The sequence below is a fragment of the Sarcophilus harrisii genome, chromosome 4 (assembly GCF_902635505.1).
Source record: "Sarcophilus harrisii chromosome 4, mSarHar1.11, whole genome shotgun sequence".
Lineage (NCBI taxonomy): Eukaryota > Metazoa > Chordata > Mammalia > Dasyuromorphia > Dasyuridae > Sarcophilus > Sarcophilus harrisii.
This window is the reverse complement of record NC_045429.1, coordinates 362,262,797-362,290,055: the sequence shown is the minus strand read 5'-3', so window position 1 is coordinate 362,290,055 and position 27,259 is coordinate 362,262,797. Positions and strand designations below refer to the sequence as shown.

The window sequence follows — 27,259 nt, the reverse complement described above, 5'->3', positions numbered from 1 at the left end:
TTTGCTAAGAAAAGCCTAAATGGGGTGACTAAGAGAAAGAAAGGAAGAACAAAAAACAGAAAGAGACAGAAACAGACAGACAAAGACAGATAGACACACACAGAGAGGAAACAAAAACAAAGCTGAAGAACACTGTGACATCTTTGAATTGGGTTGATTTGGAAGAGATTAAAGACTTAAGTGATCTTCCTATCACTCAATGTTCATTAAACTGTTTAAGGTAAAAGAGACTTTTGTTTCTTTCAAATTACTTTTATATATGCTTAAACCACAATTATCCACATACATGGTATCTAATGTGAGGGAGAGGCTAATCTTGTTATTTTTGGTTCTAGTCTTACCACTTGATATTAGGTACCATAATGGAAGAAAATAAATAAATTGGAAAAAATCCAGAGGACCGTAAATACATTGATGATAGCACCAGAGATAGCTTGAATCATAGAATCTAAGAGTTGGAAAAGACTTTGGAGAACATTCCAACCCAGAAATTCCTTCTACACTATCTCCAACAAATGAGCATCTAAAATCCTTTTTTTGAAGACCTCACTTGTACAACAACTTAATACTATTTAGGAGCTCTCAATCTACTTTTGTATAACTCTTGAGTATTTGGAAGATTTTCTTCTGATTGCCTCAAGTTTCTCTCCATTCCAATCTAATCTCCTGCACTCAGATTTCAATGCTTTCTAAAAACATAAGCTTGTTCATGTCATACCACTACTTTCTCCCCAATTAGGTATTCTGATGTTATTATAATCAGTGTTTTTTTCATTATATCAGAATCCTAGTGAAGTTGAACATTTTCCCAGGTCCCAGTTTATTATTGTCTCTTTCTTCCTAGTGTGTACACTATATATTAATTTCCCTTGACTAATTCCTTAGGAGAATCTAGGTTTTAAGCTTAAAAATTTTAATCAGTTCTTTCTGTATTTGGGCTAGGAAGCCACATTGAGAAGAGTCATGGGAGATGAAAACTTATAAATGATTGAAGTGAAGGTATGATGATTCTGACTACAGAAGAGCATACAGAGGGAGAATTAAATACTTATCTTAAAAGTCTTTGTGTCGGACACATAGTCGTCACTTATAAATTGCTATTAATTTATTAATTGATAATTCTACTTCTGGGTGCCACGTGTGGTCAGGAGACCTTTGCACTTGGCCCGACTTTCTCCCTACTCCATCTTTCAACCCACATAGCAGACAGTCAGGACATCATTGCCAGAGCTAGCTCAGTATTTGGGAGGCTCTGAAGGAAAGTGTGGAAGAGAAGAGGTATTCTCTTGGTTTTTTCTGTCCGTCAAATTGTAGATCTACAGAGGTGTTGTGCTGACCCTCATTGATGTATACCTGTGAAACCCAAACAATCTTCCAGTGCCATACCGTAATACTGAATAGCTTCCATTTGAATTGGTCTTGGGAACATTCTGAAGATCATCTGACAAGAAAAGGCCATGGATACTGAGATCCTTTCTCAAGCTGAAATGCCAAGCATTCACACTCTACTGAAGAGAGCATAAGTCTATTGGGCTATGTTATTTAAATGCCAAATGTATGTTTGCCTAAAAGACTATTTTAAGGCTAACTCACATGAGGCAAATGCTCACATTCAAGTCAGAAGGAACAATACAAGGATGCTTTTAAAAATCTCTCTGAACACATTTGGAATCGAGACATGAGAGTTACTGGCAAAGGACCACCCAGCATGGTATACCCCAAAGAAAATACTGATTTATGAGCAAAAAAAAAAAAAGAATTATATAGTTCAAAAGAAATGTAAGGGCAGCTAGGTGGCTCAGTGGATGCAGCACCGGCCCTGAGGTCAGGAGGATCTGAGTTCAAATCTGGCCTCAAACACTTAACACTTCCTGGCTGTGTGATCCTGGCCAAGTCACTTAAACCCAGTTGCCTCAGGACAAAAAAGAGAAAGAAATGTGAGATATGATAATTTGGAGATATCTACATTCTTTGTGTCAGACCAAAGGTAAAGCGTTCCAATCTCATATTAGCCTGATTAGTCATACCTGGTTATGCCATACCTTGACCCCAACGTAGTGATGTCATTTTGTTTCTCTTCAAACATGAAGGACTACAAATATTTATTTGTCCTAGTGATTTATTTATATTCATATTGCTAAATTTAATATATCACCATCATCATCATTGTCATAATGGTCAACATTTACCTAACACTTAACAGTTTAAACATGCCCTTCCTTTGCTTAAAAGCTTTTAGTGGCTTCCCTATAGGATGAAATATAAACTCCTTAACCTAGCACATAAGCATTCCATAGTCTGAGTTCCATCTTTATTTTCCAAACTTTATTTTGTAGTACTTCTCTTCCCAAATTGTATGCTCTAGCTAAACCAGACTTGCTTCTTAAATTCAGTACCCCATTTTCTACCTTCATTCATTCATGTACACTAGCCATTCCCTATTCCTACATTGCATACTTTCCCTAGCTCTGCTTCTTAGAATATTTGCCTTCATTCAAAGATCAATTCAGATACCATTTAACTCTGTTAAACTATCCCATTTAGTTGTTAGTGATCTTTTTCATTATCTGTGTCTGTCTCTGCCTCTATGTCTCTATATTTTTGTGTGTGTCTTTTTGACTCTGTCTCTCTTTGTGTATCTCTATGTGGCTGTCCATCTGTTTCTGTTTCTCTGCCTCTCTGTCTCTGTCTCTATTTCTATGTCTGTCTCTCTCTCTCTGTGTTTCTCTGTCTCTCTACGTATCTCTGTGTAGCTGTTGATCTGTTTCTCTGCCTCTCTATCTCTGTCTCTTTTTCAATGTCTGTCTCTCTTTCTCTCTCTGTCTCTCTTTGTGTATCTCTGTGTGGCTGTCCATCTGTTTCTCTGCCTCTCTATCTCTGTATATTTTTCTATGTCTGACTCTGTCTCTCTTTCGCTTTCTGTCTCTCATTCTCTCTCTGTCTCTGTCTCTCTCTTTAACAGACACACACACACACACACACACACACACACACACACACACACACCAGCATTCCTTGTAGTGCCTTATCTGTATATGTAGTTGTTTCTATTTTCTCCTGAGTCTGTTCCATTGAACCATTTCTCATTCTCTGCTGCCTGGCTTAGCTTCATACCTGCCCAAAGAAATAAGTGATATTGGGGAAAGGAAGTTATTAAACAGTATACTACAGGTAGTATAGTGGAAAGAATACAAGATTTAATGAATTAAACCCAGCTTTGTGTATTAGCTTTGCCATCTGCTAGTTACATGGCTAGGGAAAAACTCCTGAACCTTCCTAAGTTATACTTCACTCATCTGTAAAATAAAGATAATGATATTTTATTATCCGCCTCAGAGCCATTCTGAAGATCAGTGAAATAACATGTTGCTGATTCAGTTTGTGTCAGTAAATACTTATTAAGAATCCACTATATGTAAGGCACTGAGAATTGATCCATATTCTATCCATATGTGGAACCATCAGATACAGCAAATGGAGAAATTTGATATTCACTTACCTTGTCAATATACTTTCCAGGAATGTATACATAGATTATGAGGTTGATATAATGGATCAATTCTCTGCTACTGAAAATTTGGCCTAGAAATTAACACAAAGAAAACTAGCACCACATCCTCAACATGCAGGACAAATAAATACACATAAATCACACCCACTCATTCAGGAAACAAATACCATTTAAAAAGTTTAAAAAAACAGAACATCAAAACTCTGAATCCCTTGTATACATACACAAATGTGTGTTTGTATGCATGCATGTGCAAAATATGTATTGCAGACAAATTACCAGTTACTTTCTTCAATAAAGAAAAGTAATTCTGAGGAAATGCAGATAGATGGGAGAGTTTCTCTTCCATGCTTGGTAAAGTGTGAAATGTCTAAAGGGTAGATTCACTGAATTAGAAGCAAGAGTAATAGCAATATGATCATGAAAGGCCTTATGGAGGAAATGGCATGTAAAGGATAGCTGATGTTTATATCATACTTTATATACTTTATCTCCTTAGAGCCCCATCATAGACTAGTGATATAGGTGATAAAAGTATTATCATCCCTGTTTTATAGCTGAGTAAACCAAGGTTCAAAACAGTTAAGCAATTTACCATGGCATGTGAATTTCCTGAATTCACCAAAACAGATCATGAACTATTGATGAATTTGTCTTAGAGAATATCCTAAGGCAGATAGATATTTTATTTATATATTTATAATATTAAATTTAAAAATTTGAATCCGAAATTCTTATTTCTCTCTCCATCCCTCCTTACCCATTTGAGAAGGAATGCAATATGACATCAATTATACATAAGGCACATAGATAGGAAGTGACTTTCTCAGAACACCTTAGCTAGTAAATACCAGAGGCAAAATTTCAGTTTAAAGTCTTCCTGATTCTAAGCCTAGAATAGTATCCCTTTTGGCAAGTAACCACAATTTGTCTGGTAGCTACAACTATATACTGTTAAAATGTGAATAGGAGGGGTATTATTATGAGTAATTTTTTGGTCAAACATCTTAGTGAGAAAATTATTAGATTCTTTTTAGAGGAGTTTTTAAGAAAGGAACAAGGGACAATGAAAGAACAAGTTGGGCATTAGAATATAGGAACTGGGGTTGCTATGGTTTAGGAATGTGGAGGAAAACTGATAAAGGGGAGTCTAAGAATAACAGATGCTATAAGAATAAAAATGATATTTTATAGATTTTACAGAGGCCCTTCCCCATCTGGATTAGATGTACCACGAGTTTAGCTTGGAGTTGCAGTTCTTATGTTTTTCATAAAATCAATTAAGATGCCAATCCTTATATTAATAGCAACTTACATTTCCTTATACAAGAGGTAGGCAATATAAGTATTACTAACTCTACAAAAAAATTTCTGCCTAACTCTGTGAATAGAACTCTAAAAATTCTATAGTCTGTACAGTCTGTATACTATAGCCTGTAGCCAGAAAGATGAGTTTAAATTCAACCTCAGACACCAGCTGTGGGACCCTGGGCAAATACCTTAACCACTGTTTGCTTTAATCCACTGAAGAAGGGAATGGCAAATCACTCCAATATCTTTGCCAAGCAAACTGCATGGACATCATGGGGTCACAAAGAGTCAGATATGACTGACCAATAACACTTTCTTCTAGTATTGTTAGTAGAAAAGCAAGCAACAACATGGCTAGCATTTACAACTAGTCTGGTCATTCCAAATGTTGGGGAAATCAGTGGAAGCCAGGAGACAGCATACAATAATATTAAGCCAGAAATTTGAGGAGAAAGTTGAAGGTTTTTATTTTTTTAAGCAAGTAATCAGGACATTTAATTTGTCTGACTGACTTATGTTTTCAGATGATTTGGATTTTTTGAATAACTCAAGACCCAGTGAGGCTTTATGGCTTAGGAAGGAACACTGCTTCATTATCTGTCTTTCTCAAGGAGGAATTTCCCTGACATATTCTTTATGTATCTTTTTTAGGGTGATAACTAGTAGATAAGTAGCAAGAAAAGAATTTGTCTCTCTCCAGTCTGTTCCCTACTTGAATGTCTGGTGTCTTGTGACAGCACTTGGTATTTTTCTTATGACGGAAAGGCCTTTAAGAGGTTTTTGAATAGATTTCTAAGACTGCTCATTCTGAGACTCTTTCCTGTCATCTAAGGGGATGTTTCAAGAGTTCAGATGTAACACTCTGCCTTGTTAGATGTTGGTCTCCCCCCCCCTTTTTTTTTTTTTTTTTTACAGACAGGTATGTGAATACCATTTTTTTGCTTAGAAAATGGAGATAAGTTAAAGTCGTAAATAGTCTGGATTGTCAAATAGGTAAAAAGATTATATTGACTTTTTTCATAAACATTTGAGAAGAAAAGGTGAACATGGTTTTGAAAACAACAAAGAAACAGCATCAACTACAACAAAGAATCCCCCTACCCCCAAATAAGTTATGTCTTAGCCCCATCCCAGAACACGCACATTCATATTAAGCATTTAAATAGTTCTGTTGATGATAATCTCCACTCTACACTTTGCCAGGAAGGATTTCCACTGACTAGTCTAGAGAAAGGGAAGATATAGACAATTTATATCTCTGCATATAAAAAAAGAGGTCAATTCTATTTTCCTAACATACCCACTATTGCAGAGCCATAAAATATGATAGGAAATCCTTGACCATTATAGGACTGAATAACCCCCTTCTGATTAGATAAGGCACATTGTTTTCACATGGGGGATGGAAGAAAAAAATATTATTCTTTTCATTTCTCTTTCGTCTTGGCTTAGGCTCCATTTTAAGAAAGGGGAGACAATTAAGTCAATACATGTTTTCTGGAGTTTCACTGGAGTTGCCTCAACAATAGAAAATAGGCCACTCAGAGTTTATAGCAGGATTGAGAATCATCCAAAATCTTCTCAAGTAACATATCCTCCTAGCTGCTCTCTGGATCCTACCCCAGAGATCTGTACAGTGTGAGAAGATCAGCCACCCAGAGAACTTTCTCACCTAAGGCAGTCAACAATCTTTTATTGTCTGTACTTTTGCAAAGTCACAACTGGGAATATTTTCACCGAAGGCAAGCACCACAAACCAGGCCGTCAGGGCAAGAGCATTAACAAATGTCTGAATTCAGTAAGAAAGAAAATCTTAACCTGTGAGGAGAGAGGAACTCTAGGATATAAAAAAAGTTGAGGAAGTTAGAAGCCTTCTATTTTCAAATTTACTTTAAACCTGATTTTCTTTTTTCTTTTTTTTTATTGAAGTTTTTTGTTTTCAAAACATATGCAAGGATAATTTTTCAACATTGACTCTTATAAAACTGCTCTTCTCCCTTATTTGTCTAGAGACAAATAATCCAATATATGTTAAAGTATGTAAATTGAATATAGACATACATATTTATACAATTATCTTTCTGCACAAGGAAGAAAAATGAAAATATTTTCTTTTTCCTTTTTGATTTTTTTATTTGTATTTTATTTTTCCAAATATCTGTAAAGATAGTTTTTGACATTCATTTTTGTAAAATTGTATGTTCCAAATTTGTCTCCCTCTCTCCCTTAACTTCCCCCTTTCCCAAAAAAGCAAGTGATCTTATATATATTAAATAGGTGTTATCCTTTAAAAAATATTTCCATATTTATTATGTTGTACAAGAAAAATCAGACCAAAAGGGGAAAAAACCATGAGAAAGAAAAACAAACAAACAAACAAGGTTGAAAATACTATGCTTTGATCCACATTTAGTCTCCATAGTTTTCTCTCTCTGAATGTGGATAACATTTCCAACCCAAGCCTATTGGAATTGCCTTGAATCATCCCATTGTTGAGAAGAGCCAAGTTTTGGGTCTTATTTTCAAAAGAATTAGTTGTTTCTTTACACTTGGCAAATAAATAGCCTAAGTAATGGGAATTGTGGGAAGATTATCAGTCTGTCAGTCAACAATCACAAATAAGCACTTACTGTACATCAGATGCTGTGCTAAGTGCTGAGTATACACACTGAAAGAAAGAAAAAAAAAAGATTGGTAAATTTTATAGCAAATAAATAGCTTTATGAATAAGGCTGAAAGAGATCTTGAAGCCAAATCCTATGTAAACCTTCAGAGTATCACATTAAAGATGGAAGATACCTGTGTGATCATTTAATTCTTCATTTTATGGAGGAAAAGTCTGAAGCCCCAGAAAGGCAAATGACTATGACAAGATGGCTGGGAAACTAATTAGTTTAAAGTATATCAAAATTGTAAAACATCAGAAATAGGTGAGTCTTTGTAGAAAAAGAATGGGGAACAAATAGATGGCACAGTGGCTGGATCACTGGCTCTGAAGTCAGGAGGACCTGAGTTCAAATGTGGTCTCAAACACTTAATTCCTTGGCAAGTCACTTAACCCCAATTGACTCACCAAAAAAAATTTAAAAATATAAAAAAAGAAACAGAGGGGTTTGCTCTTTTGACAGAGTCCCCTTCTCCTTCTCCTCTGGGCAGTCCCCAAAAAGAGAAGAGAGAGGATCAATCAAAGGGAAAAAGTATGAAGGGCACTATATTTTTCTCTGATGGACCTGCACTTCTATACCATTTCAGAATGACCCAAGGACTTGCACTTCTGTACTATTTCAGAAAGAAGTGAGAACTGTGTGAAGCCCAAGAAGCAGAAACATATTGCCTCACATTGTGGAAAATTGCCTACCTTGCTTGGTGAAGGGAAAATCTTGTTTAACTCTTTCTAAAATTCAGGCTAATCTGAGGTAGAATCAAATAGATCTTAAATCTTATACACTCAAAAAGTGAGTACTCAAAGAAACCTTAGAGAATAATTCCTTCACTTGAGAGAGAAGAAAATATAAGTAGAGCAGAGCAGAAATTCAAAGTTAGCTCTCCTATCAATCAGGCTATTAATAAGGAATATAGAAAATGAAATTAGTTATGCCAGTTATGCCTTTTTTTTTCTTGTTGAGACAATTTGGGATTAAGTGACTTGCCCAGGGCCACACAGTTAGGAAGCATTAAGTGTCTGAGGTCATATTTGAACTCAGGTCCTTCTGACTTCCAGATGCTCTAGCCACTACACCAACTAGCTACCCCAGTGCTCTTGACTCTTAAAAAAACTACAGTTTATGGAAGGAATGAAGAGATTCCAAGCTCTTTTCAGACACCCCCTGAATCTAAACATCCTTCTTTCCCAATAATCCTGAGGAAATATATTCACTTTGAGAGAGAAAAACTTCAAAGGAATAAAAAGACTTAGGGATAGGAATAATAGAGACCTTTGAGGAAGCCATGGTTCCTTCTTATGTCTTGTCCTGCCTGAATTACTCCTTAATCTGCCTTTTCCAGAATAGGTGCTAAGAGAATCAGAGAATAATTTAAATTAGGAAAGCATTTCCAAGCTACCAGAAGTGCCCTTATGAGAGAAAATGTCCCCATATCCTTTCATTAGGGCCTTTCCCCCTTAAGTGAAATAATTAATGTTCAGAGAATTTAGGCATTTAAAGCCAAATTTATACAATAAATGGTAGAGTTAGAATCCAAGCTTTGATGTACTGAGTTCAAATCTAACTTGCCTTCCAATGCAACATGATATATCCCTATTTATCATTCATTATAGTCACTCTTGAAAATATCAATTCTGACTCAATGTATTTAAGGGTATCACTCAGTCCAACCATCTAATTTTAGGACATAATCATCTTTGGGTTTCTTGAGCCTCTTGCCCAAACCCCTGGCACTCTGTAAGGCTGAGAAGAAAGAACAGGCAACATTTAAGAGCAAAAAGTTTCCTTAGATTTGTAGGCTAAAATATTCTAGGAAGTTACAACATATATATTACCTCCCCTTCCCCTCACCAAGAGAACTTCCTGTGTTCTTAAGCAATGCACAGGGGATAGGGGATAGATGTCAGCCTGCCTCTGACCTCTGGGCTTTACCCTCTCCACAGACTGATAGAAATCTGCAAAGTAGGAGCAGCTAGGTGGTGCAGTGGATAGAGCACTGGCCCTAGAGTCAGGAGGACCTGACTTCAAATCAAATGCAGACATTTACTATCCCCTAGCTGTGTGATCCCTGGGCAAACCACCTAATCCCAATTGCCTGAGCAAAAAAAAAATCTGCATAACTACCTGATGTCTGAAGGGATGAATACTTGGAGCCACCTTCCCATTTAAGAATTAAAGAACTGAGAGTTTAGATCCTACCAACTTTGGATTTTTCCTGAGTAGTCCAGGGAGACAATCAAGCTGTTTCCCCAAATAATCTGGCTGTTCTGTCACAACTTTAAGCCTTCACTCTCAGGCACCCCAACCACACAGACTCTTCCTCTTCCTTATCCTTTTTTTCTCTTCTTTATTCTTGATAAGACTATAATAACTTGTATAATAAGTATTTTGGATATTTTTGCCCTGGAGCAGTTTTTTTTCTCCCTGATGTAAAATCCCTGTCACTGGGCACTTGTTAGAGCTATAATTCTCACACCTTCTCCAGTACAATTTTAATAATTCCCTAGACTTTCTATTTTATGATCTTTTGCTAGTTTCAGTATTACAGTTGTAGTCACTTTCATTTCTTGGAGAGCAATGGCCTTGTCTTCATCACAAGAAGGAAAATTTCCTTATTACTGAGGCATATAGTTCAGGCTCCCAGTCTTGGTGAGGATGAGAAGTCCTGCTACCAGACAGCCAGAAATCCTAGTCACATCCTTAGTCAGTATTCATAGGTCCAAAGAGGAAAGGAGAATTCCTTATTTTTGATACATAAGACTGAGACCATCTCCTCCCCTCCTCAGTTTTTGCTTTCAAGTCCTGTGTTACTGGTGCAGCTATCTGGTTGAATAATCCCTGTTTTGAACAATAGTTCATGAGTCAGTGAGACTCTTGCTAAAAGAGTCCCTATGTCTGGAGTACATGGCTCAGCGATTTGAGTGTGACTCTCTCCAGGAAAGATGGGAGGTAGCAGTGAGCCTGCCTGTCCTCTGTCCATGGAGGTCAGTGGTCAGGACATTTAGTCATAGCTCTTGTCAGTAGTTAATGGACCAAAGGAAGGTACATATGGCCCTGGCCTGACTTGTTGCCCACCCCTCTGGTTCATTTGTATTCTGCATCATTTATTACATTTATTATCTTACATTACATTATTATTACATTACAAAACCATTTATTACAGGAGACTTTATTAGTGATGCATTGATACTTTCCAGTACCAGTTGTAGTTCCAAAGGCAATCAGTGCAGCAGTAGCAGTATCAACTTATTTATATTAGCTAGTTTAATTAATGAAATTATTATTATTAGTTATTCAGAAACTCTGTCTTTCACAGGCTATCTTTATGAGACTGGGCTATTCGTAGGGAAGTGACTGTTTCTCCTTGTCTTCAATTTGAGGACATGTCCCCTTTGAACATCTGGGCCACTATGGATCTTATCTCTAAGGCCTCCCAGTGTCCCAAATTTGAGGTCATCTTAGAGCTTCTGGCTCTTGACTGAGGATGGTAGTTTATCAGTACATAATCCAGTGAAACTAAAGGAAGGGGAAAGGGAGATAATAAGTAAATTTCTGGAGCAAATGAAAGCTGTGTCACAAAGCAAAGTTATAAATTAGGCTCCAAAGGGTAAGAGAAGATATAGGAGACATTAGAAAGTAAGTCAATCCAAAAGACATAAAATGATCATACAGACAAACATAGTTTCACTAGATATATCTTCACCCTGGTTAACTTTACCTCTTTTTATATCTTTCAGTTTGTCAGGATTTCCTTCAATACCAAGACCAAATTTCACAGCTATAAACAAATTCACTTTTGAGGGGTTCTCCAGCTTCAAATGACTCATTCTTTTTGTGGTCTTTTCAGACCTGTATTTGTCGATTCTGATTGGCAATGGTGTAATCATTACCATCCTCTGTCTTAATTGCCACCTCCACATACCTGGCATTTCTTCCTGAGTATGTTGTCAATCTCTGAGACATGTTATACTTTGACCATAATTTGCTGTACATTGTTTGACCTCTTCAGATTACACCATCCTATTGCTATATCAACAACTGCTTCTTGCTCATGGATTATAATAGATACATGGCTATCTGCAAGCTTTGGAGGTATACAGTCATCATGGGAAAAAATGAGTGCATTCAATTGGCAAGTGGATCATGGGGAATTGGCTTTGGAATGGCCATTATTCAGGTATCCTCTGTGCCAACATGACTATCAATGAGATCATTATTTTTATCATTAGTGTGTTCCTATATTGCCCATATGTTTGCTCTTCACTTCTTATATCTTCAATATCTCTACCATACTTAAGATCATCTCATCTGAAGGGAGGTGGAAGGTACTACCTTTGCTACATGTGGCTCCCACCTTACTATGATCATCATCCATTATGGCTGTGCTTCTATCATTCATCTCAGACTTAAGTTCCATAGCTCTCTTGAGCAAATCAGATTTATTTCAGCAGCCCACACTATCCTTACTTCATTGCTGAATCCTGTTGTGTATACTCTAAGAAACAAGGAAGTCAAAGATGCATCTAAGAATCCACCAACAATGCATCAGAGTCCCATTTTTCCCACATCCCCTCCAACATTCATTACTATTTTTTCCTGTCATTTTAGCCAATCTGACAGGTGTGTAGTGGTATCTCAGAGTTGTCTTAATTTGCATTTCTCTGATCAGTAGTGATTTGGAACACTTTCATATGAGTGGAAATAGTTTCAATTTCTTCATCTGAAAATTGTTTGCTCATATCCTTTGACCATTTATCAATTGGAGAATGGTTTGATTTCCTATAAATTAGAGTCAATTCTCTATATATTTTAGAAATGAGGCCTTTATCAGAAGCTTGTTGCTTCCCTTCTAATCTTGTTTGCATTAGTTTTGTTTGTACAAAGGTTTTTTAATTTGATGTAATCTATTTTCCAGGTCTGTTGTTTTTCCAAGAAGGTATTTGACATTTTTTCCATTATTTAATTTTTTTTGGTTTTTCTTGACTGATTCTTGGTGTCTTATCGAGTCATTCAATTCCATTTGTTCGATTCTGATTTTTAATGAAGTATTTTCTTCATTCACTTTTTAAAATATCTTTTTCTAACTGTCCAGTTGAGTTTTTAAGTGAGTTGTTTTGTTCTATGGATTTTTTTTCCATTTCATCAATTTTATTTTTTAGAGAGCTATTTTCTTTTTCCAGTTCACTAATTCTGTTTTTCAAGGATTTGATTTCTTTATCCACTCTATCTTTAAATGAATGGGATGACTTATCCAGACTCTCTTGACAAGCTTCCCTTTCCTTTTCCCATTTTTCTTCTAGTTCTCTTGTGAGAGCCTTTTTAATTTCTTCTATGAAAGTCTCACGTGTTGAGGAGAATTAAATTATAAGGAAGAAGCCAGATTGATAGTGTATAGGAAGCAGATTGAAATAATTCAGAACCAAGCAAATTTCTAAGTCACATTTGTCTCCTAATGACAAGGCTGGACTCTGAAACTACATTGATTACTTGTAATTTGAAAACTTGTATGTAGTTTGTAACTGGAACATTTGGTATCTAATAAAGTAGTTTCTTGTGCTTTAAGCAGCTTTCTGAGTATGGTATCATTGCATGATTTGAAGGAAGAGTGTTGGAGTTACATTAGAAACAGGATTATGTTAAAAATGAGAGTCTCTTCCTCTCTCTTTTACATATGAGTAACAACAACAAAAGTGAGTTCAATAACTATATGAAGCCCTCAGATTATTTTTTTTTAACATTTTGTCACATATCTTTTAACAAGGAGAACAGAAAAACTCCCATGATGCCATGCAGTCTTTTTTTTTTTTTTTGGACTTCTGGTAACTCCTACTCTTTCTGAAAAAAAAATAAGTGCTCCCTGTAAATCCCTGAGGGGAAAAATACATTGCCCTCTGGGGATCTTACTTCTTCTTTTTAAATGATCCCATCTCCTGAATGCTCTGGGAATGTGCACAGAAGAGAACAGAACTTTAGTTTAAGACAGTCTTTATTCAAAGTCTGTCAGTCAACAAGCATTTATAAGAGTTTACTATGTGTTGAACATTGTGCTGAGGTCTGGGGATGCAAAGAAAGGGAAAATAATTGGCTTTATATAAGCAACTCACATTCTAGTGAGGGGGAAAAGGCAAATAGTCATATATACAAAATCTAAAGAGTCTTTGGAATGTAATTTCAGAAGGGAAGGCACTAGTATCCATGTGAACTGGGAAAGAAAAGGGGGGATTTCACTTCCCCAAGTAATGCATTTTTCAAAAAAAATTGGATCACTCTATTATCAGGTTTACTGGGAACCTCATTTGATATGATTTGAAATATAAAGTGTACCCCTTGTTTATCATTTTCAATGTGTGGAATCAGGGATAGTCCATGATCAGTCAACACAATGTAATATAGAGCTTAAAGCCATGATTAAGCTGAAACCACAGGAATAGTGATCCATTTTACTGCCATTCTTTATTGAGCCATTGAGGTTTGCCTGGGTTTAGCTTTGGGCAAGATTGATTTCTATTGGCTCCTCATTCTCATAAATTGCCAACTCATTAAAATTCAAACTTGGATAGTCCTGAGACATTTCTACTTCAAATTCTAGTCTTAGGTTTGATTTACTCAAAGAAAGTTAGTAAAATAGATACAAAATGTACAACACAAATTAGGTATAACAGAGTCATTTATGCCCATACCAAAACAATGATGAACATAAAAGAATTCTTATGTGTATTGATAGATTTCAGCATCTTAAGTTTTTACTATAATCAACTACGAGACTAATATTGAAACATTTTTGGAGGGAATAGAGAACAGTCTTTGTAAGGCTGATAAATACCCATGTTACATTTTATCTTTATTGGTACTTTTAATTAAACAGTTGCTTTGCACATTTAAGTATAAATTTCATTCACTTGAAATCACCAAGCACTTATTAAACATCTACCATGGGTAATGTAGTATCCTAGCTCTTAAAAATTTTTAGACAAAAGTAAAACAGTCTCTGCCTTAGAACAGCTTACTTTCTAATGACAAAACATAGCATCCCGTCCAAAGAGTGAGGAACATGGAGGATATGATGAATACATACTTTCTTTATATCATTCTTCAACCACAGAGGCAACTAGGTGGCACAGTGGCTAGAGCAAAAGATCTGGAGACCTGAGTTCAAATTTGCTCTTAGGACTTTGTAGCTGTGTGATTCTAGAAAAGGCAGACTGCTTCAGTTGCCTCCTCTCTAAAATGGAGATAATATCAACATTTACCCTATAGTGTGAAAAATCAAATATAATGATACTGTAAAGGATTTAATACGGTCTGGCACAGAGTTGGCATCTGTGAATGATTATTTTCTTCTCTCACCCCTTTCTGATAGTCTCTCTCCAATCCAATATATCCTTTGGAATAGCCCATTTCTGTCGCTGTTCAAGGATCCCCCCTTCTTATTCTATTGTCTGAGAAGGTAAAGAAATCAACCCCCATCTTTGCTATTGCTTTAAATTTTTTTAGGATAAGTTTGATGCAAAACAAGAAGCAAACAGTAGGGAGCTGTGTAGCAAGAGAACCTAATACAAGCCTGTGCAGTTGAGTCTAATCCCCACATAGGGAGTGGAAGCTCTTTTAACTGTTATGATGAGTTGGGAAGTGCTGTCCTTCTTGACGTCTCATTAAAAAAAAGCAACAAAAAAAACCTTCTAGTTACCTGGATGACTTAATCCTAGTGAGACACTATTTGGAAGCCACCTTTTCATGTCTCAGGAAATGGGGAAAATGTGTTCTTGGCGCTTTGTCAAACACTCCCATAATGCAACACTTTACACATGAGTTCATAGGTGGAATTTGGTCACAATCCACAGAGTATGGACTCATACTTCTCACCCAGGTATTTCAATACTATTCCATTTTTATTCTGGATTTGGCTTGATCATGCCAACTTGCGCTCATGCTAGTAGATCTAAATTCCCTGAGGTACATCACCACTTCACAGTTACATTCAACTTCCTCAGGCTTTCAGTGATAATTTTGTTAAGAAGAAATATACTTCTTCTACTCATTAGTCTTGTTCTTGAGCCCCAATTCAATGCATTTTACATTTTTGCAATTATATAATAACACTTATATCATATATAAGCATTTATTTGTAATAAGATGAAATAGTATTATTTAATAGATTAAAGGAAATTCATAAATAATAAAATACATCATAATTTCCATATAAGCCTGGATTCCACTCTTCTACCAATGAGCTCAATAACTATGGTGAAAAGTGGGCATACACTAATAAGGAAATAGTATATAACATGTAAGAGAAGTATATTAATATGCTTTGGGTAGCTCACAACTCTGGCCTTCAGGTATTGATTCTTTCAGGAATATCTGTATCACATGAAACTGCTTCCCTGTTCACTATTGGGCTTTTGTTCATTTCTACTCTTTAGCTCTTAAAATGTTTCTCTTTTCTCTACTCAAACATAGCTGTTACAAAATTCTTATCCTTAACATTATCCATAAATTTTGCTCAAATGATACAATTATCTTTTTAAAACTCCCAAACTTTAGAAAGTGTTTGTTAGATCTTAATGGTAATAATAGTTTTCCTTAATAAAATATTAACCAACATCAAAGATCATCACACTGGCTATTCCTAGACCATAAAGCCTGATCCACCAAGGAAACAAGTGAACAATCATATATACCACGCATCATATACAAAATGCTTTACAAATACTATTTGATTTAAGATTCACAGCAATACCATAAGGTAAATTCTATTATGATCCCCTTTTTAATGCTTGGGGAAGATAAGGCAGAGATTGAGAAACTAACTGAGGTCACACAGTAATTGTTTGAGAATTGATCCAAACTCACATCTTCCTGATTGTATGACCAGGGACGCTATCCACTGCACTGTTTTGTTTCCTCTCAATTGCTGACTTCTCAAAATGCTGTGACAAGAATGCAGCTCACATCAACATAGCTTCCTCCCAAAGCAATTCTAAAACTCTCGCTTCCCCACATCAAACCAGAGATGGCAGCAGAGAGCAACAAGCACTTAGAGATTGCATCTCTTCTATATCTCTAGGTAGTGAAATTGCATCTCTTCTATATCTCTAGGTAGTGAGTGATGAAGGGGAACAGGGAGTCTCAAATAAGATAATAGCTGTCACTGAAGCTCGTGGACAGTTTTGTCAACACTCTTGTACCAGTCTGTCAACTAAAGACTTCTATCAGCTGACTGATTCAAACAACCAGAACTCTGGCTTTTTACTGCAACTCTCTCCCCACCTCTGCCCTGACCATGTCTTCAATTTTTCTCCTCAAATTCTTCTTTTTCAACCACTGATCCTGCATTTAATGGCTTAAATGAGAGACTCTTGATTCTCAGTGACTCATCTTTTACTTTAAAAAGTTCTATCTCCAATATTTCCCCCCCTCAAACTGATAAATCTCTGGCCTATTTCTAACATACCAGCAGAATCTTTGTGAGGTTGACCATTTTCCAACATAATTTTTTAAAAAAATGTCTCTCCTAGTGAAAAAAAGTATATGTTTTATTTCTTTTGGCTATCTGGATTCTTAACTCTAAGTACAACAATTAATTCCTTATGTATTTGGGGCAGGAAGCTGTGTTGCCACTTATTCTGAGAAGGGTCAGGGAGAATGATAAAACAGGAATGGCTAAAGGGAAGGTATGCTAATTCTACCCAGAGGAAAGTACATTGAGGAAAGAATTGAATACTGATTTTAAGGTCCTTATGTATGAAATGAAGTAGTCACTTAAATACTTATTGATTGACTAATTGTAGATTATACTTCTGTGTGCTTCTTATAAATCAAAAAGATCTTAGTGCCTCGCCCATATTTGGGAGCTAAATCTCTGTGCGCTCACATGTTCTGAGACACACAGAGCAAACAGACAGTCATGAAATCACAGCCTTGAGAATATTCCAGATTCCTATTCCCTGGTTCCAGTCTGGAATCAGAGATAATCCCAAGGTCCCAGATCATTAACTTTGAGAATTGGATAAATAAAGCCCATTTGTAACAAGGTCCCTCAGTGCCCTATTGTTTACATCTTGATGTAGACTCCTCAGGGATAGGCAGCAAGGTTTCTGGGAGAGGGACTCAAGAATCCTGGACCAAAAGAAACTAATTTAATTCTGAGTCTCAAATCTTAAAAGTTTGTCTTCTCCACGAGAGAACTATGAAGGACTTCATGAGATTTTGCTCTCAACCCTAGCTAGTTAGAATGGTCAAAGAATATGTCAGATTCTTGTTGGATTTTGATATTCCTTCTTTACTATTATCACATTCTGGAATTGTATCTGTAGTGATAGCATAAGAGAAAAAAATCTCTAATCTCCAACCTTTCCAGTCAGCTTTTTTACTTTTTGCAACTTGGATGAGCAACATTTCTGCTCAAAGTGGTAAGTGACTGAGGAAGGGAAACTGTCAGACAATTAGATCAAAGGGGCAATTGTGGGAAGAGGACAGGATTATAATGAACAAAATCTGGTTTTGAGTTCTTGCTTTGTCATTTTGTAGGGGCAAGTTCCTTCTCCTTCCTGATTTTCAATTTCTTCACACAAATGTCTCAATATTTAATAATAGTTACTTATCTACCCCACTGAATTACTGAGATGGCTAAGTGGGAAAAAATGTTAATTTCATTCATTTGAATAAATATTTATTATGCATCTGCTGGCATAGGGAACTGCAGGAACTGTGCCTAAGGAAATAAAGACAAAGATAAAATGGTCCTTATTGTCAAGAAAGACTACTGGGAGGAATACAACATATATATTAATGAGCATACTATAAGGAATGCTGAGGAGAGAGAAAAAACACAAACAACTTCACATTTCTTAATCCATAATTCTTGAAGACAGTTGGAATGGGGAGGTTATTTCAAGAGAGGAAGCAATGCAGATATAGTCATAAAGATAGGAACATATAGGCTTTTTCAGAAAATACTTTCTAGCTCTCTGACTAGACCTCAAAGGACCTAAAATTCTCAAGGAATGAGTAAGCATCCAATATAAAATGTGTTTACTGCCAAAGCCCATGCAGACAATTTGGAATCAGAAAAAAATGGAGTTTAAGTCTTGCCCCCAAGGAAAGACAACGGAGCTGGAGATGAAGGGAAGGTGCAGCCCACATATAGGGAGCAACAAGGTAGAAAAGTGAGTATGGGATTCATAGAATAGTTTGTATTCCAGTTTTACTGTAATATCAAGTTTATGAAAGGAATTAGTATAAAATCAAGTTAGAATGGTAAAGAGGCCAAAGTATAGAAGACCTTAAATTAGAGAAAGATGTTTATAATACATTCTACCAAAAATGGAGAGCTACTGAAAACTGTTGAGCAGATGGGTGTTGTGGTCAGACTGTTAAGCATTATGTAAAAATAAGCAATTGTGATGATGGCAGTATTGATGATGATGATGATGATGATGTTTTAGAACTAACAGCCAAAATTTAATAAATTACTGTGACTAAGTTCTATATACTCAATTGTAAAGACCATTCAAAAGTTCTAAAGAAACTTAAAGAGTAAAATAGTACCTCCAAATGTTTTATTTATTATTGTAAATACTTATTTTTATTATAAATATTCATATTACAAAGTTTTGGCAAATGACCAATGTAACTATAAAAAGGGAGACCCTTCATTTCCATGTCTGATAAATTATAGAATACTTAAAGGGTAGAATTGTTGAGTTAAAAGCAATGGCAGTTGATATGGGTAAACACAACATGCTCAAAGAAGACTTCTTAAAAGAGATAACATACAAATAATATCTGGGGTATTTATGGTACTTTATATATTCAATCTTGTTAAACTCTTACAATAATCCTATGAGGTGGCTACTATAGTTATTATTACAATTGTTGTTATTCCTAATTTTACTAGTGAAGAACCTCACTTCACTAGTTCAAAGAGGTTCTTTGAGGTTCAAAGGTTCAAAGAGGCAGGCTTCCCTAGTTCACAATGCCAGTGAAGGAAGAATTTTAAACCCAAGCTTCTTCCCACTCCAAATTCAGTACTTGTCATGATGCTATAATGTTTCTTAGTACAGTTGAGCTCAATCTTAAGGGAAGATTAGGAATTAGAGCTCAGGGTTTAGGAGTTGGTATGGGCATGGTGACAAGTATAAAGGGAAAGTAACTCAAACTATAATCAATTATAAGTTCATGAGCTCATAATCTAAGAATATCAAAGAAAAAAATCCCTATCCAGAAATGAAAGGGGTTAGACCCATATCTCTAATGCACTTGAAACCACAGCAAAAAAGCAAACTATCTACTCCACAAACCCAATAGTTTATCTCTGAGGTGTGATAGGTAATATTATGTCCTTCATGACATTAATCTCCAGAAGTTAGAATACACCTAAGAAGAGACTAGCTTTCTTAATAACCTGAAATAGATTTGTTATCCATGAATTTATATGAATTTATCTTTTACCTTCTTTATATTTATATTTTAAAGCAGATCTGTTCTTCAGTAAACCACTCTCAAACTCTAAGATAAAGGGGGATATTTATATTTATGTGCCTTTGTAAGAAAGAGAGGGAGAGAAGTGAGAAAAAAAGAGAGACAGAGAAAAAAAATTTAGTTCTGTCACTACGTATTTAAAGAACTAGCTCCATTCACCCTGATCATGGCCTTCATGATTTGGAAGAATCCACTCTTACTCCTTTTGACGTATTGAGATAGAACGATCCTACTTTGCCATTCTTTTCTCATGTGCTATGATATTCTGATGCCTTTTCATCATGAGGAAGTGACCAGAGACCTTGAAAAATATGTCACAGGAGAACAAGTAAGTGTAAACTTTGGAAGTTTCTACCAAGCTAGAAAGACCTGAGGTTTGACCTCATTGATGGACTGTATAACTATGACCTATGGACCAATTACTTAAGAGACTCAGTATTACACAGCAGGACACCAGGTGAAAATTGTTAGAAGAAGCAGAACTAAAACATGCATCTTTCTAACTCCAGGTCTCGAACTATATCCATTATGCCAAACAGCTTCTACATTTACACAATATAGATATGTGAATATTATCTGCAGAAGAAATATTCTTCAAAATAGATTTTTACTGAGATCTTTATTTTTACATTTACCAGATTTACCTGTTTCTACCTTTCTCCCATTATATCATGGAATAATTGCTCATCACAAATACTTGAAAAAAGAAAGAGGAAGGAAGAAAAAAAAACAATCAGTAAAACTAACATAGGAAAAATTTGATTTTGTATATGATATTCCACATCTGTGGACACCCCCTTTTCAAAGAATGTGGGGAGGAAGGGATGTTTTTCAAAACTCTACTTTAGGATCAAGCTTGGTCTTTATACTTTTACAGCATTCACTTGTGAATATATTCTTATTATTCATCTTTTCCTTTACATTATTGTAATATATAGCACATTCTCATTTAAATATGAAGAAATTGAAACTGAGAGGAGATGACTTGTTCAGAGTCTCAAAGCTAATATCTGAAGGAGTAATTGAACTCATATCTTCCTGTACAATTCCAGTTTCTATCTACTATAGTGGACAATGCATAGTATTTATTACTCAGCCACCCAACTGCCTTAAGTCTTTGCTATCACATGTGAAAAAAATGCTGCTATAAGTATTGTTGTGAATATGAAACTTTTCTTCTTTGTCAATAGTCTCTTTGGGATAGGATTATTAAGCCAAAGAGATTTTCATTTACTTTATTTATATAATTCCAAATTGTTTTCCAAAATTGTTGTCCTAATTTACAGTTCCACAAACAATGTTTAGGTATGTCTATCTTTTTAACACTGAAAATTCCCTCGCTGTCCTTACTAATTTGAATAATAAGTGGTAAAACTTCAGCATTATTTTGATTTATATTTCTATTTTAGCCATTTGAAGCACTCTACCATATTGTTGCTAATAATTTATAATTTTTAGACAACTGTTATTCATATATTTTAACCATTTATTTACTAGAGAATAGTTTTTCCTCATACAATTTACTTCTCTTAGTTGTCTATATATCTTGCATGTGAAACCCTTACTAGAGATATTTGATACAAATAATTTTTCCCAGTTGACCTCTTCTCTTCATATTATACATGTGTAGTGACATTATAAGTAATATTTAATAAGTAATTACATTTAGTAATTTAGTAAGTAATATTTAGAAATTTTAGTGAGAAAGAATAAGAACGTCTTTTCTTTGAAGGCATATTCACAGGGAAAGAAAGGGAACAAGAAAATCACTTGATATTGGGATTTGTTGGGAATTGCCTAATCTGAGAGTAGGGAGGGGAAAGACTTAAACTGAGAATCTAACAATCTATAGAAATGTGTTTTCCATTTTAGTTTTTTTTGTGTTTGCCATAAATGGATATTAGTGCAAGGTAGCATTTCTTTTTTTCTTTTTAATTTAAAATTTTTTCCCAATTACAAACAATTGATAATGTTTTAAAAGTTTTGAGTTTCAAATTAGCTCCCTTCCTCACTTCCCAACCTCTCCCTCCTCATCGAAAAGGTAAGCAATTTGATGATGCACATATGTGCAGTCATGCAAAATATATATTTCATATTAGTCATGTGAAAGAGAAAACAGACAAAAAAGGAAAACAAAACAGTAAAAAAAAAAAAGTATGCTTCAATCAACATTCAGACTCCATACGTTTTTCCTCTGGAGATAGTAGTATTTCTTCATCATAAGTCCTTCAGAATTGTCTTAGATGATTATATTGCTGAGAATAGAGAAGTCATTCACAGTTGATCATTGTGCAATATTGTTGTTATCATTGGAATCCTAGCTCTTTTGCCCTTTGAAATATCATAGTCCAAGCCCAGTAGCATTTCTTAAATTCTTATAAAATGAAATAAGAATTCAAATCTGTTGATAGCAACTTAAATTTCTTAATATGGGAAGTACATAATATGAGTTATTTCCCCAACATACAAAAAGATTAAAACTCAGAATATTAAACTCATATTCACACATATAGGAAATGTCAAAGCTAGACTCAAACCCAGAGCTTCTGACTCCAAATATAATGCACTTTCTATTTTTCTTATCTTATCTGTGTTACCCACCCTCTACAATTTAACTGAATTTCACCATGCTTCTTTTAGTATTGTTACTAGAAAAGCAATTGGCATCATGGCTAAGGTCAATTATTGGTTCAATCATCACCCCTTGCTAAGGAATGCATTAGGAAAATACATTAGGAAAAATTTGACAGCTGAGCTTGTTTGAGAACATAATAACCAAGGATTTAAGAACAAGGAAGAATTTATAAAAAGTCACTATTTAAGAACCAAGTCTGGCTTACTTGGATTGTTAGTTTATTTCATTCTGGAAATTAGCATGAACATTAGTGAATTACCTATGTTTCTCAAAAAGTAATTTTCTTGGTGTTTCTGTCTTTATATCTCTTTTACAGGATACTAATTGGCAGAGAAATAATAAAGAGAGAAATTCTCTCTTTCTCTCTCTGTCCTGTTCCTTTCTTGAGTGAATGGCATTTTGTGATAGCAATTGCCATTTTCTCTGTGGGGTAAAGGGCCAGTGTTCTGATGAGGCAAGAGTCTGTAATAAAAAGGCCTTTCAGAGGTTTTAGTTGTATTTCTGAGATTGGTACTTATTCAGAGACTTTTTTCTCATAAAGACATATTTTGAGAGTCAAAGCATGCCTTATTAGATGTCAATCTTCCTTTTTTCTCAGTGATATATATATATATATATATATATATATATATATATATGAAAATATTTTTTCTCTTGGGAAGTGGAGATGACTTAAGACTAAAAATAGTGACTAGATGGGCAGATGGAGGAAATGATCACAGGGTTCTTTCCAGAAAAATCTGGAAACAAGAAATGACAGTGATTTTTGAAAACAATAAATATACAAAAAATTAACCACAACACAAATCCCTCAAAAAAGGTGTCACTTAATCCCACCTCAAAACAGATACAGGTGAAACTTTTAAATAGCTTTTTTGATAAATCAGCCCCAGTACACACTTCCCCAGGCTTGATTTAAATTGACTGGATCTGGAAAAAAAGGAAAATATAGACAATTTATATATTTAAATATAAAAGGAGGGACAAGCCTAGGTTCCAAAATATCTATTGGGATAGAGGGACTCAAAGTATGGTGTAAAAAGAAATGTCTGATTGTTGTGGGACTGACCGAGCCTAACTAGCCCTCTTCTCATTACGGAAGACACATTGTTTTTACCTTTGAGCAGAGAGTAAAAGAAGAAACTTCTTATTTTTCTCTCTTCTTTCCCTTGGTCTAGGTTCTATGTCAAGACAGGAACAGGGATAGTTAATGAGAGATCAGGACATGGGCCCCCTTTACCTAAGTTTCTTGAGTATAGGGGGGAAAACATCAGGAATTCAGGAAGATTGTACACCATACAAAGAGAGTAATCAAGCAATGTGTGCTTTAACTGCTGTCTGGATCCCACTCTTTTTGAAGTCTGCACGGAAGACAATCTGTGTGAGGAGCCAAGCAGAGAAATGTTTTATCCTGAAAGTTGACAATCCTTCTTTACTGTTTGTATTCTCACCAGTCATAATAGGGAATATTTCTACCAGGGACAAATACTACAAATCAAGCGTAGCCTGAATAGCCTGAAAAGTGCCTTTGGATAGGAGAAAAACCCCATCCCATGGAGAAAAATAGAGATTCTGGGACATGAGGGACAATTAAGTAATAGAGTAGATAGATGGCTGGGTTTGAATTCTTGAAGATCAGAGTTCAAATTATGTCTTGATGCTTACCAGCTATATGACTCTAGGCAAATCATTTGCTTTCCTGAGGAAATTTCTGCCTCTAAATCCCCAAACTCATTTTTTCCATCAGCAAATTTGCCCTGTTCAGCTTCTCAAACTTTGAACAGTCCCAGAGCCTAGGGAAATTCAATAGGAAGATCAGGTATCATAAAGAGGAAGAGAAATACCCCCAAGCTAATCCCTTTCTAAATTCAGATCATAAGGATAAAGGACACTTTTAGGCACCACAATTCAAAGCTTATCTTTCCAAAAGCAATTGTAACAAAAGAATAAATAGAGGACTTCTATGAAGAAATGTTAATTTCTCTGATTTGGTTTCAGATGATCTGGGCTGGAATCCTGGTTCTGCCATTTACTAAATGTATGACTTTGGTCAAGTCATTTAACTTCTTAGTTAAAGATATAATGCAATACTATCCTAGTAGAACAACTCATTGTTTCAGGAGACCAGTACTATAAGGAAAGGCTGAACTTCATAATGTGCGCGCGCGCGCACACACACACACATTCTTTAGTTGTAAATAGAGCTTAAATCCTACAAATATTGATCTTTACCTAAAGAGACAATCAAACTGTTCTCCCAGATAACTGTTATACCAGTAAAACAAGATATTCCTCCAGATGGAACTTGTTTCTGTATTTCCTCTTACATTCTTCACCTCATGTCCCCCACCTCCTGGCTCTGCCCCCACATTCTTCCCAAGAATACAATAACTTCTCAGCTATCCTTTGAATTTCTTTCCCAAGAACAAATTTCTTCTCTCTTGAGTAAAGCCTTATGACTGGATTGATTTCCAGTTCGAATGCTCATACACTACTATAATATTCATTTATTAAAACTTTGTTACTAGAATTATCTCATTTTAAGCTTATGAGAAATTTAATAGTCCCTAATGTACATGTAATTCCTTCTTTTGTGGTTTTATGTAGTTTATTTTACATGAAGAAATGAATTCAATCACAATTTTTATGAGACCTAAGTTAAGTTAATTTCTAACACTTAGGCAGACATTGAGCTCTCTGCCTTGATTTACATTTATATCCATCTCTAATAATCTCTAGGCCGCTTTGTGGTTGAGACAAAATTCAAATTACTAAAAATATTTCTATAACAGAACAACAAATTATAATATTTGTAGATAAAGAAGCAACATGAAGGAAAGGTGGGAAAAGAGCAATAATTTTCTCTGGACCTCCTTCCGTCCTTGACTTGATTGGTACGCTACTGACATCAGCAGATGCCTTCTCTTCTTGGATGCTTGTAAGGCTATTGGCCCTTTTCAGGTGACCCTCCTCTAATGTAGATCAACTCTATCTTTTCTCTATTCCTTCATTTGTTGCCTCTGGGTTGCTGATTAATTTTGATTGAACTTTTTCAATTTCTGATCCTCCGAGTTCTGAGATAACTCCTTCATTCTTGTACTTGTGACCAACTTTTTCACATGATGGCTTTAATTGATTCATAAAGTTGTACAGACCCTATATGTAGTCAGTTCTGGTAGATTGATTCAATCAAGAAGTGTTCTTCAAACAAATTAACAAAGTTAATTAATTTCAAGAGGGGTGGGACCCACAATGGAGACTCAGCATTACACACCAATTCCTTAGCATTTTCTACTTCACAGTTTGGTGCTAAATCTTTCCTTCTCCTTGTCTCTTTCAGATTGACAATCTTGTCCCCAATGCTAAGGCCAAATTCCACAGCTGTAAGTGATTTCACCTTCGAGGGGTTCTCTAGCTTCAGGTGGCAGCACCGGCTCATTCTCTTTGTAGTTTTTCTGAGTCTGTACTTTTTGACATTGACTGGCAATGGCATCATTGTGACCATCATCCGCCTTGATCGTCATCTCCACATACCCATGTATTTCTTCTTGAGTGCACTGTCTATCTCTGAGACATGCTATACATTGGCCATCATTCCTCGCATGCTGGCTGGCCTTCTAAGTCCGCACCAGCCCATTACCATCCCAGAATGTGCCACTCAGCTCTTCTTCTATCTTACCTTCGGCATCAATAATTGTTTCTTGCTTACAGCCATGGGCTACGATCGTTATGTGGCCATCTGCAATCCTTTACGGTATTCAGTCATCATGGGGAAGAGTGCTTGTATTCAACTGGTAGGTGGATCATGGGGGATTGGCCTTGGAATGGCCATAATTCAAGTGACATCTGTGTTTGGCCTCCCATTCTGTGGTGCGAGTGTCATCTCCCACTTTTTCTGTGATGTCCGGCCTCTCCTAAAACTCGCCTGTGTTGATACCGCTGTCAATGAGATCATTAATTTTATTGTCAGTGTGTGTGTCCTTGTATTGCCTATGGGATTAGTCTTCATTTCCTATGTCCTCATTATCTCCACTATTCTCAAGATTGCTTCAGCTGAAGGCAGGAAAAAGGCCTTTGCCACCTGTGCCTCTCACCTCACTGTAGTCATCATCCACTATGGCTGTGCTTCCATTATTTACCTCAAACCCAAATCCCACAGCTCTCTTGAGCAAGACAGACTTATTTCAGTGACCTATACTGTCATTACTCCCTTGCTGAACCCTGTTGTATACAGTCTGAGGAACAAAGAAGTCAAGGATGCTCTGCGCCGAGCTCTAGGCAAGAAATCCCTGTCCCCTTAAGCGACCTAAGCCATAAAAGGCCATTTACTCAGAGTCTCATCCTCCCAACATCCAACAAACAAGAATATTTCATTTTTCAAAATCTGTTTACAGGTTGCAAAGTAGATAGTCGTAACCATTTGAGGTGGGGATACCCAGTTAATGTTTTCTTCCTGGGCAGAATGTTATGTCTTTAGATGAGTGAGGAGTTGCTGGGTAGGTTTTCTTAAGACAGGAGGCAGTGATTTTTCCCCACAAACTCAAATATGGAGAAGATATGAAGGTGGTTGAAGAAACTGCTAGTGTTCCTGAAGACAGATTGCTTGGAGATATTTCAGTCCTGAAGTAAAAATCTGAAGATTAGAGAGAGAGGTTG

General features: G+C 35.8%; 1 protein-coding gene and 1 pseudogene across 1 annotated transcript; both read left to right on the top strand.

The window, feature by feature from the left end:
- Positions 1 to 1,678: 1,678 nt before the first annotated feature.
- LOC116423637 lies at positions 1,679 to 13,916 on the top strand (annotated as a pseudogene).
- A 12,046-nt stretch (positions 13,917 to 25,962) lies between these two features.
- On the top strand, positions 25,963 to 26,904 carry LOC100917092 (olfactory receptor 10J4-like). The gene has a single exon (XM_003770699.3). The coding sequence runs from the start codon at positions 25,963 to 25,965 to the stop codon at positions 26,902 to 26,904; it is 942 nt and encodes a 313-aa protein (XP_003770747.1).
- The last annotated feature ends 355 nt before the right edge of the window (positions 26,905 to 27,259 follow it).

Bases quoted from the DNA above. Each gene is read 5' to 3' on its own strand.
- LOC100917092 (XM_003770699.3), top strand. From the start codon at position 25,963: ATGCTAAGGCCAAATTCCACAGCTGTAAGTGATTTCACCTTCGAGGGG.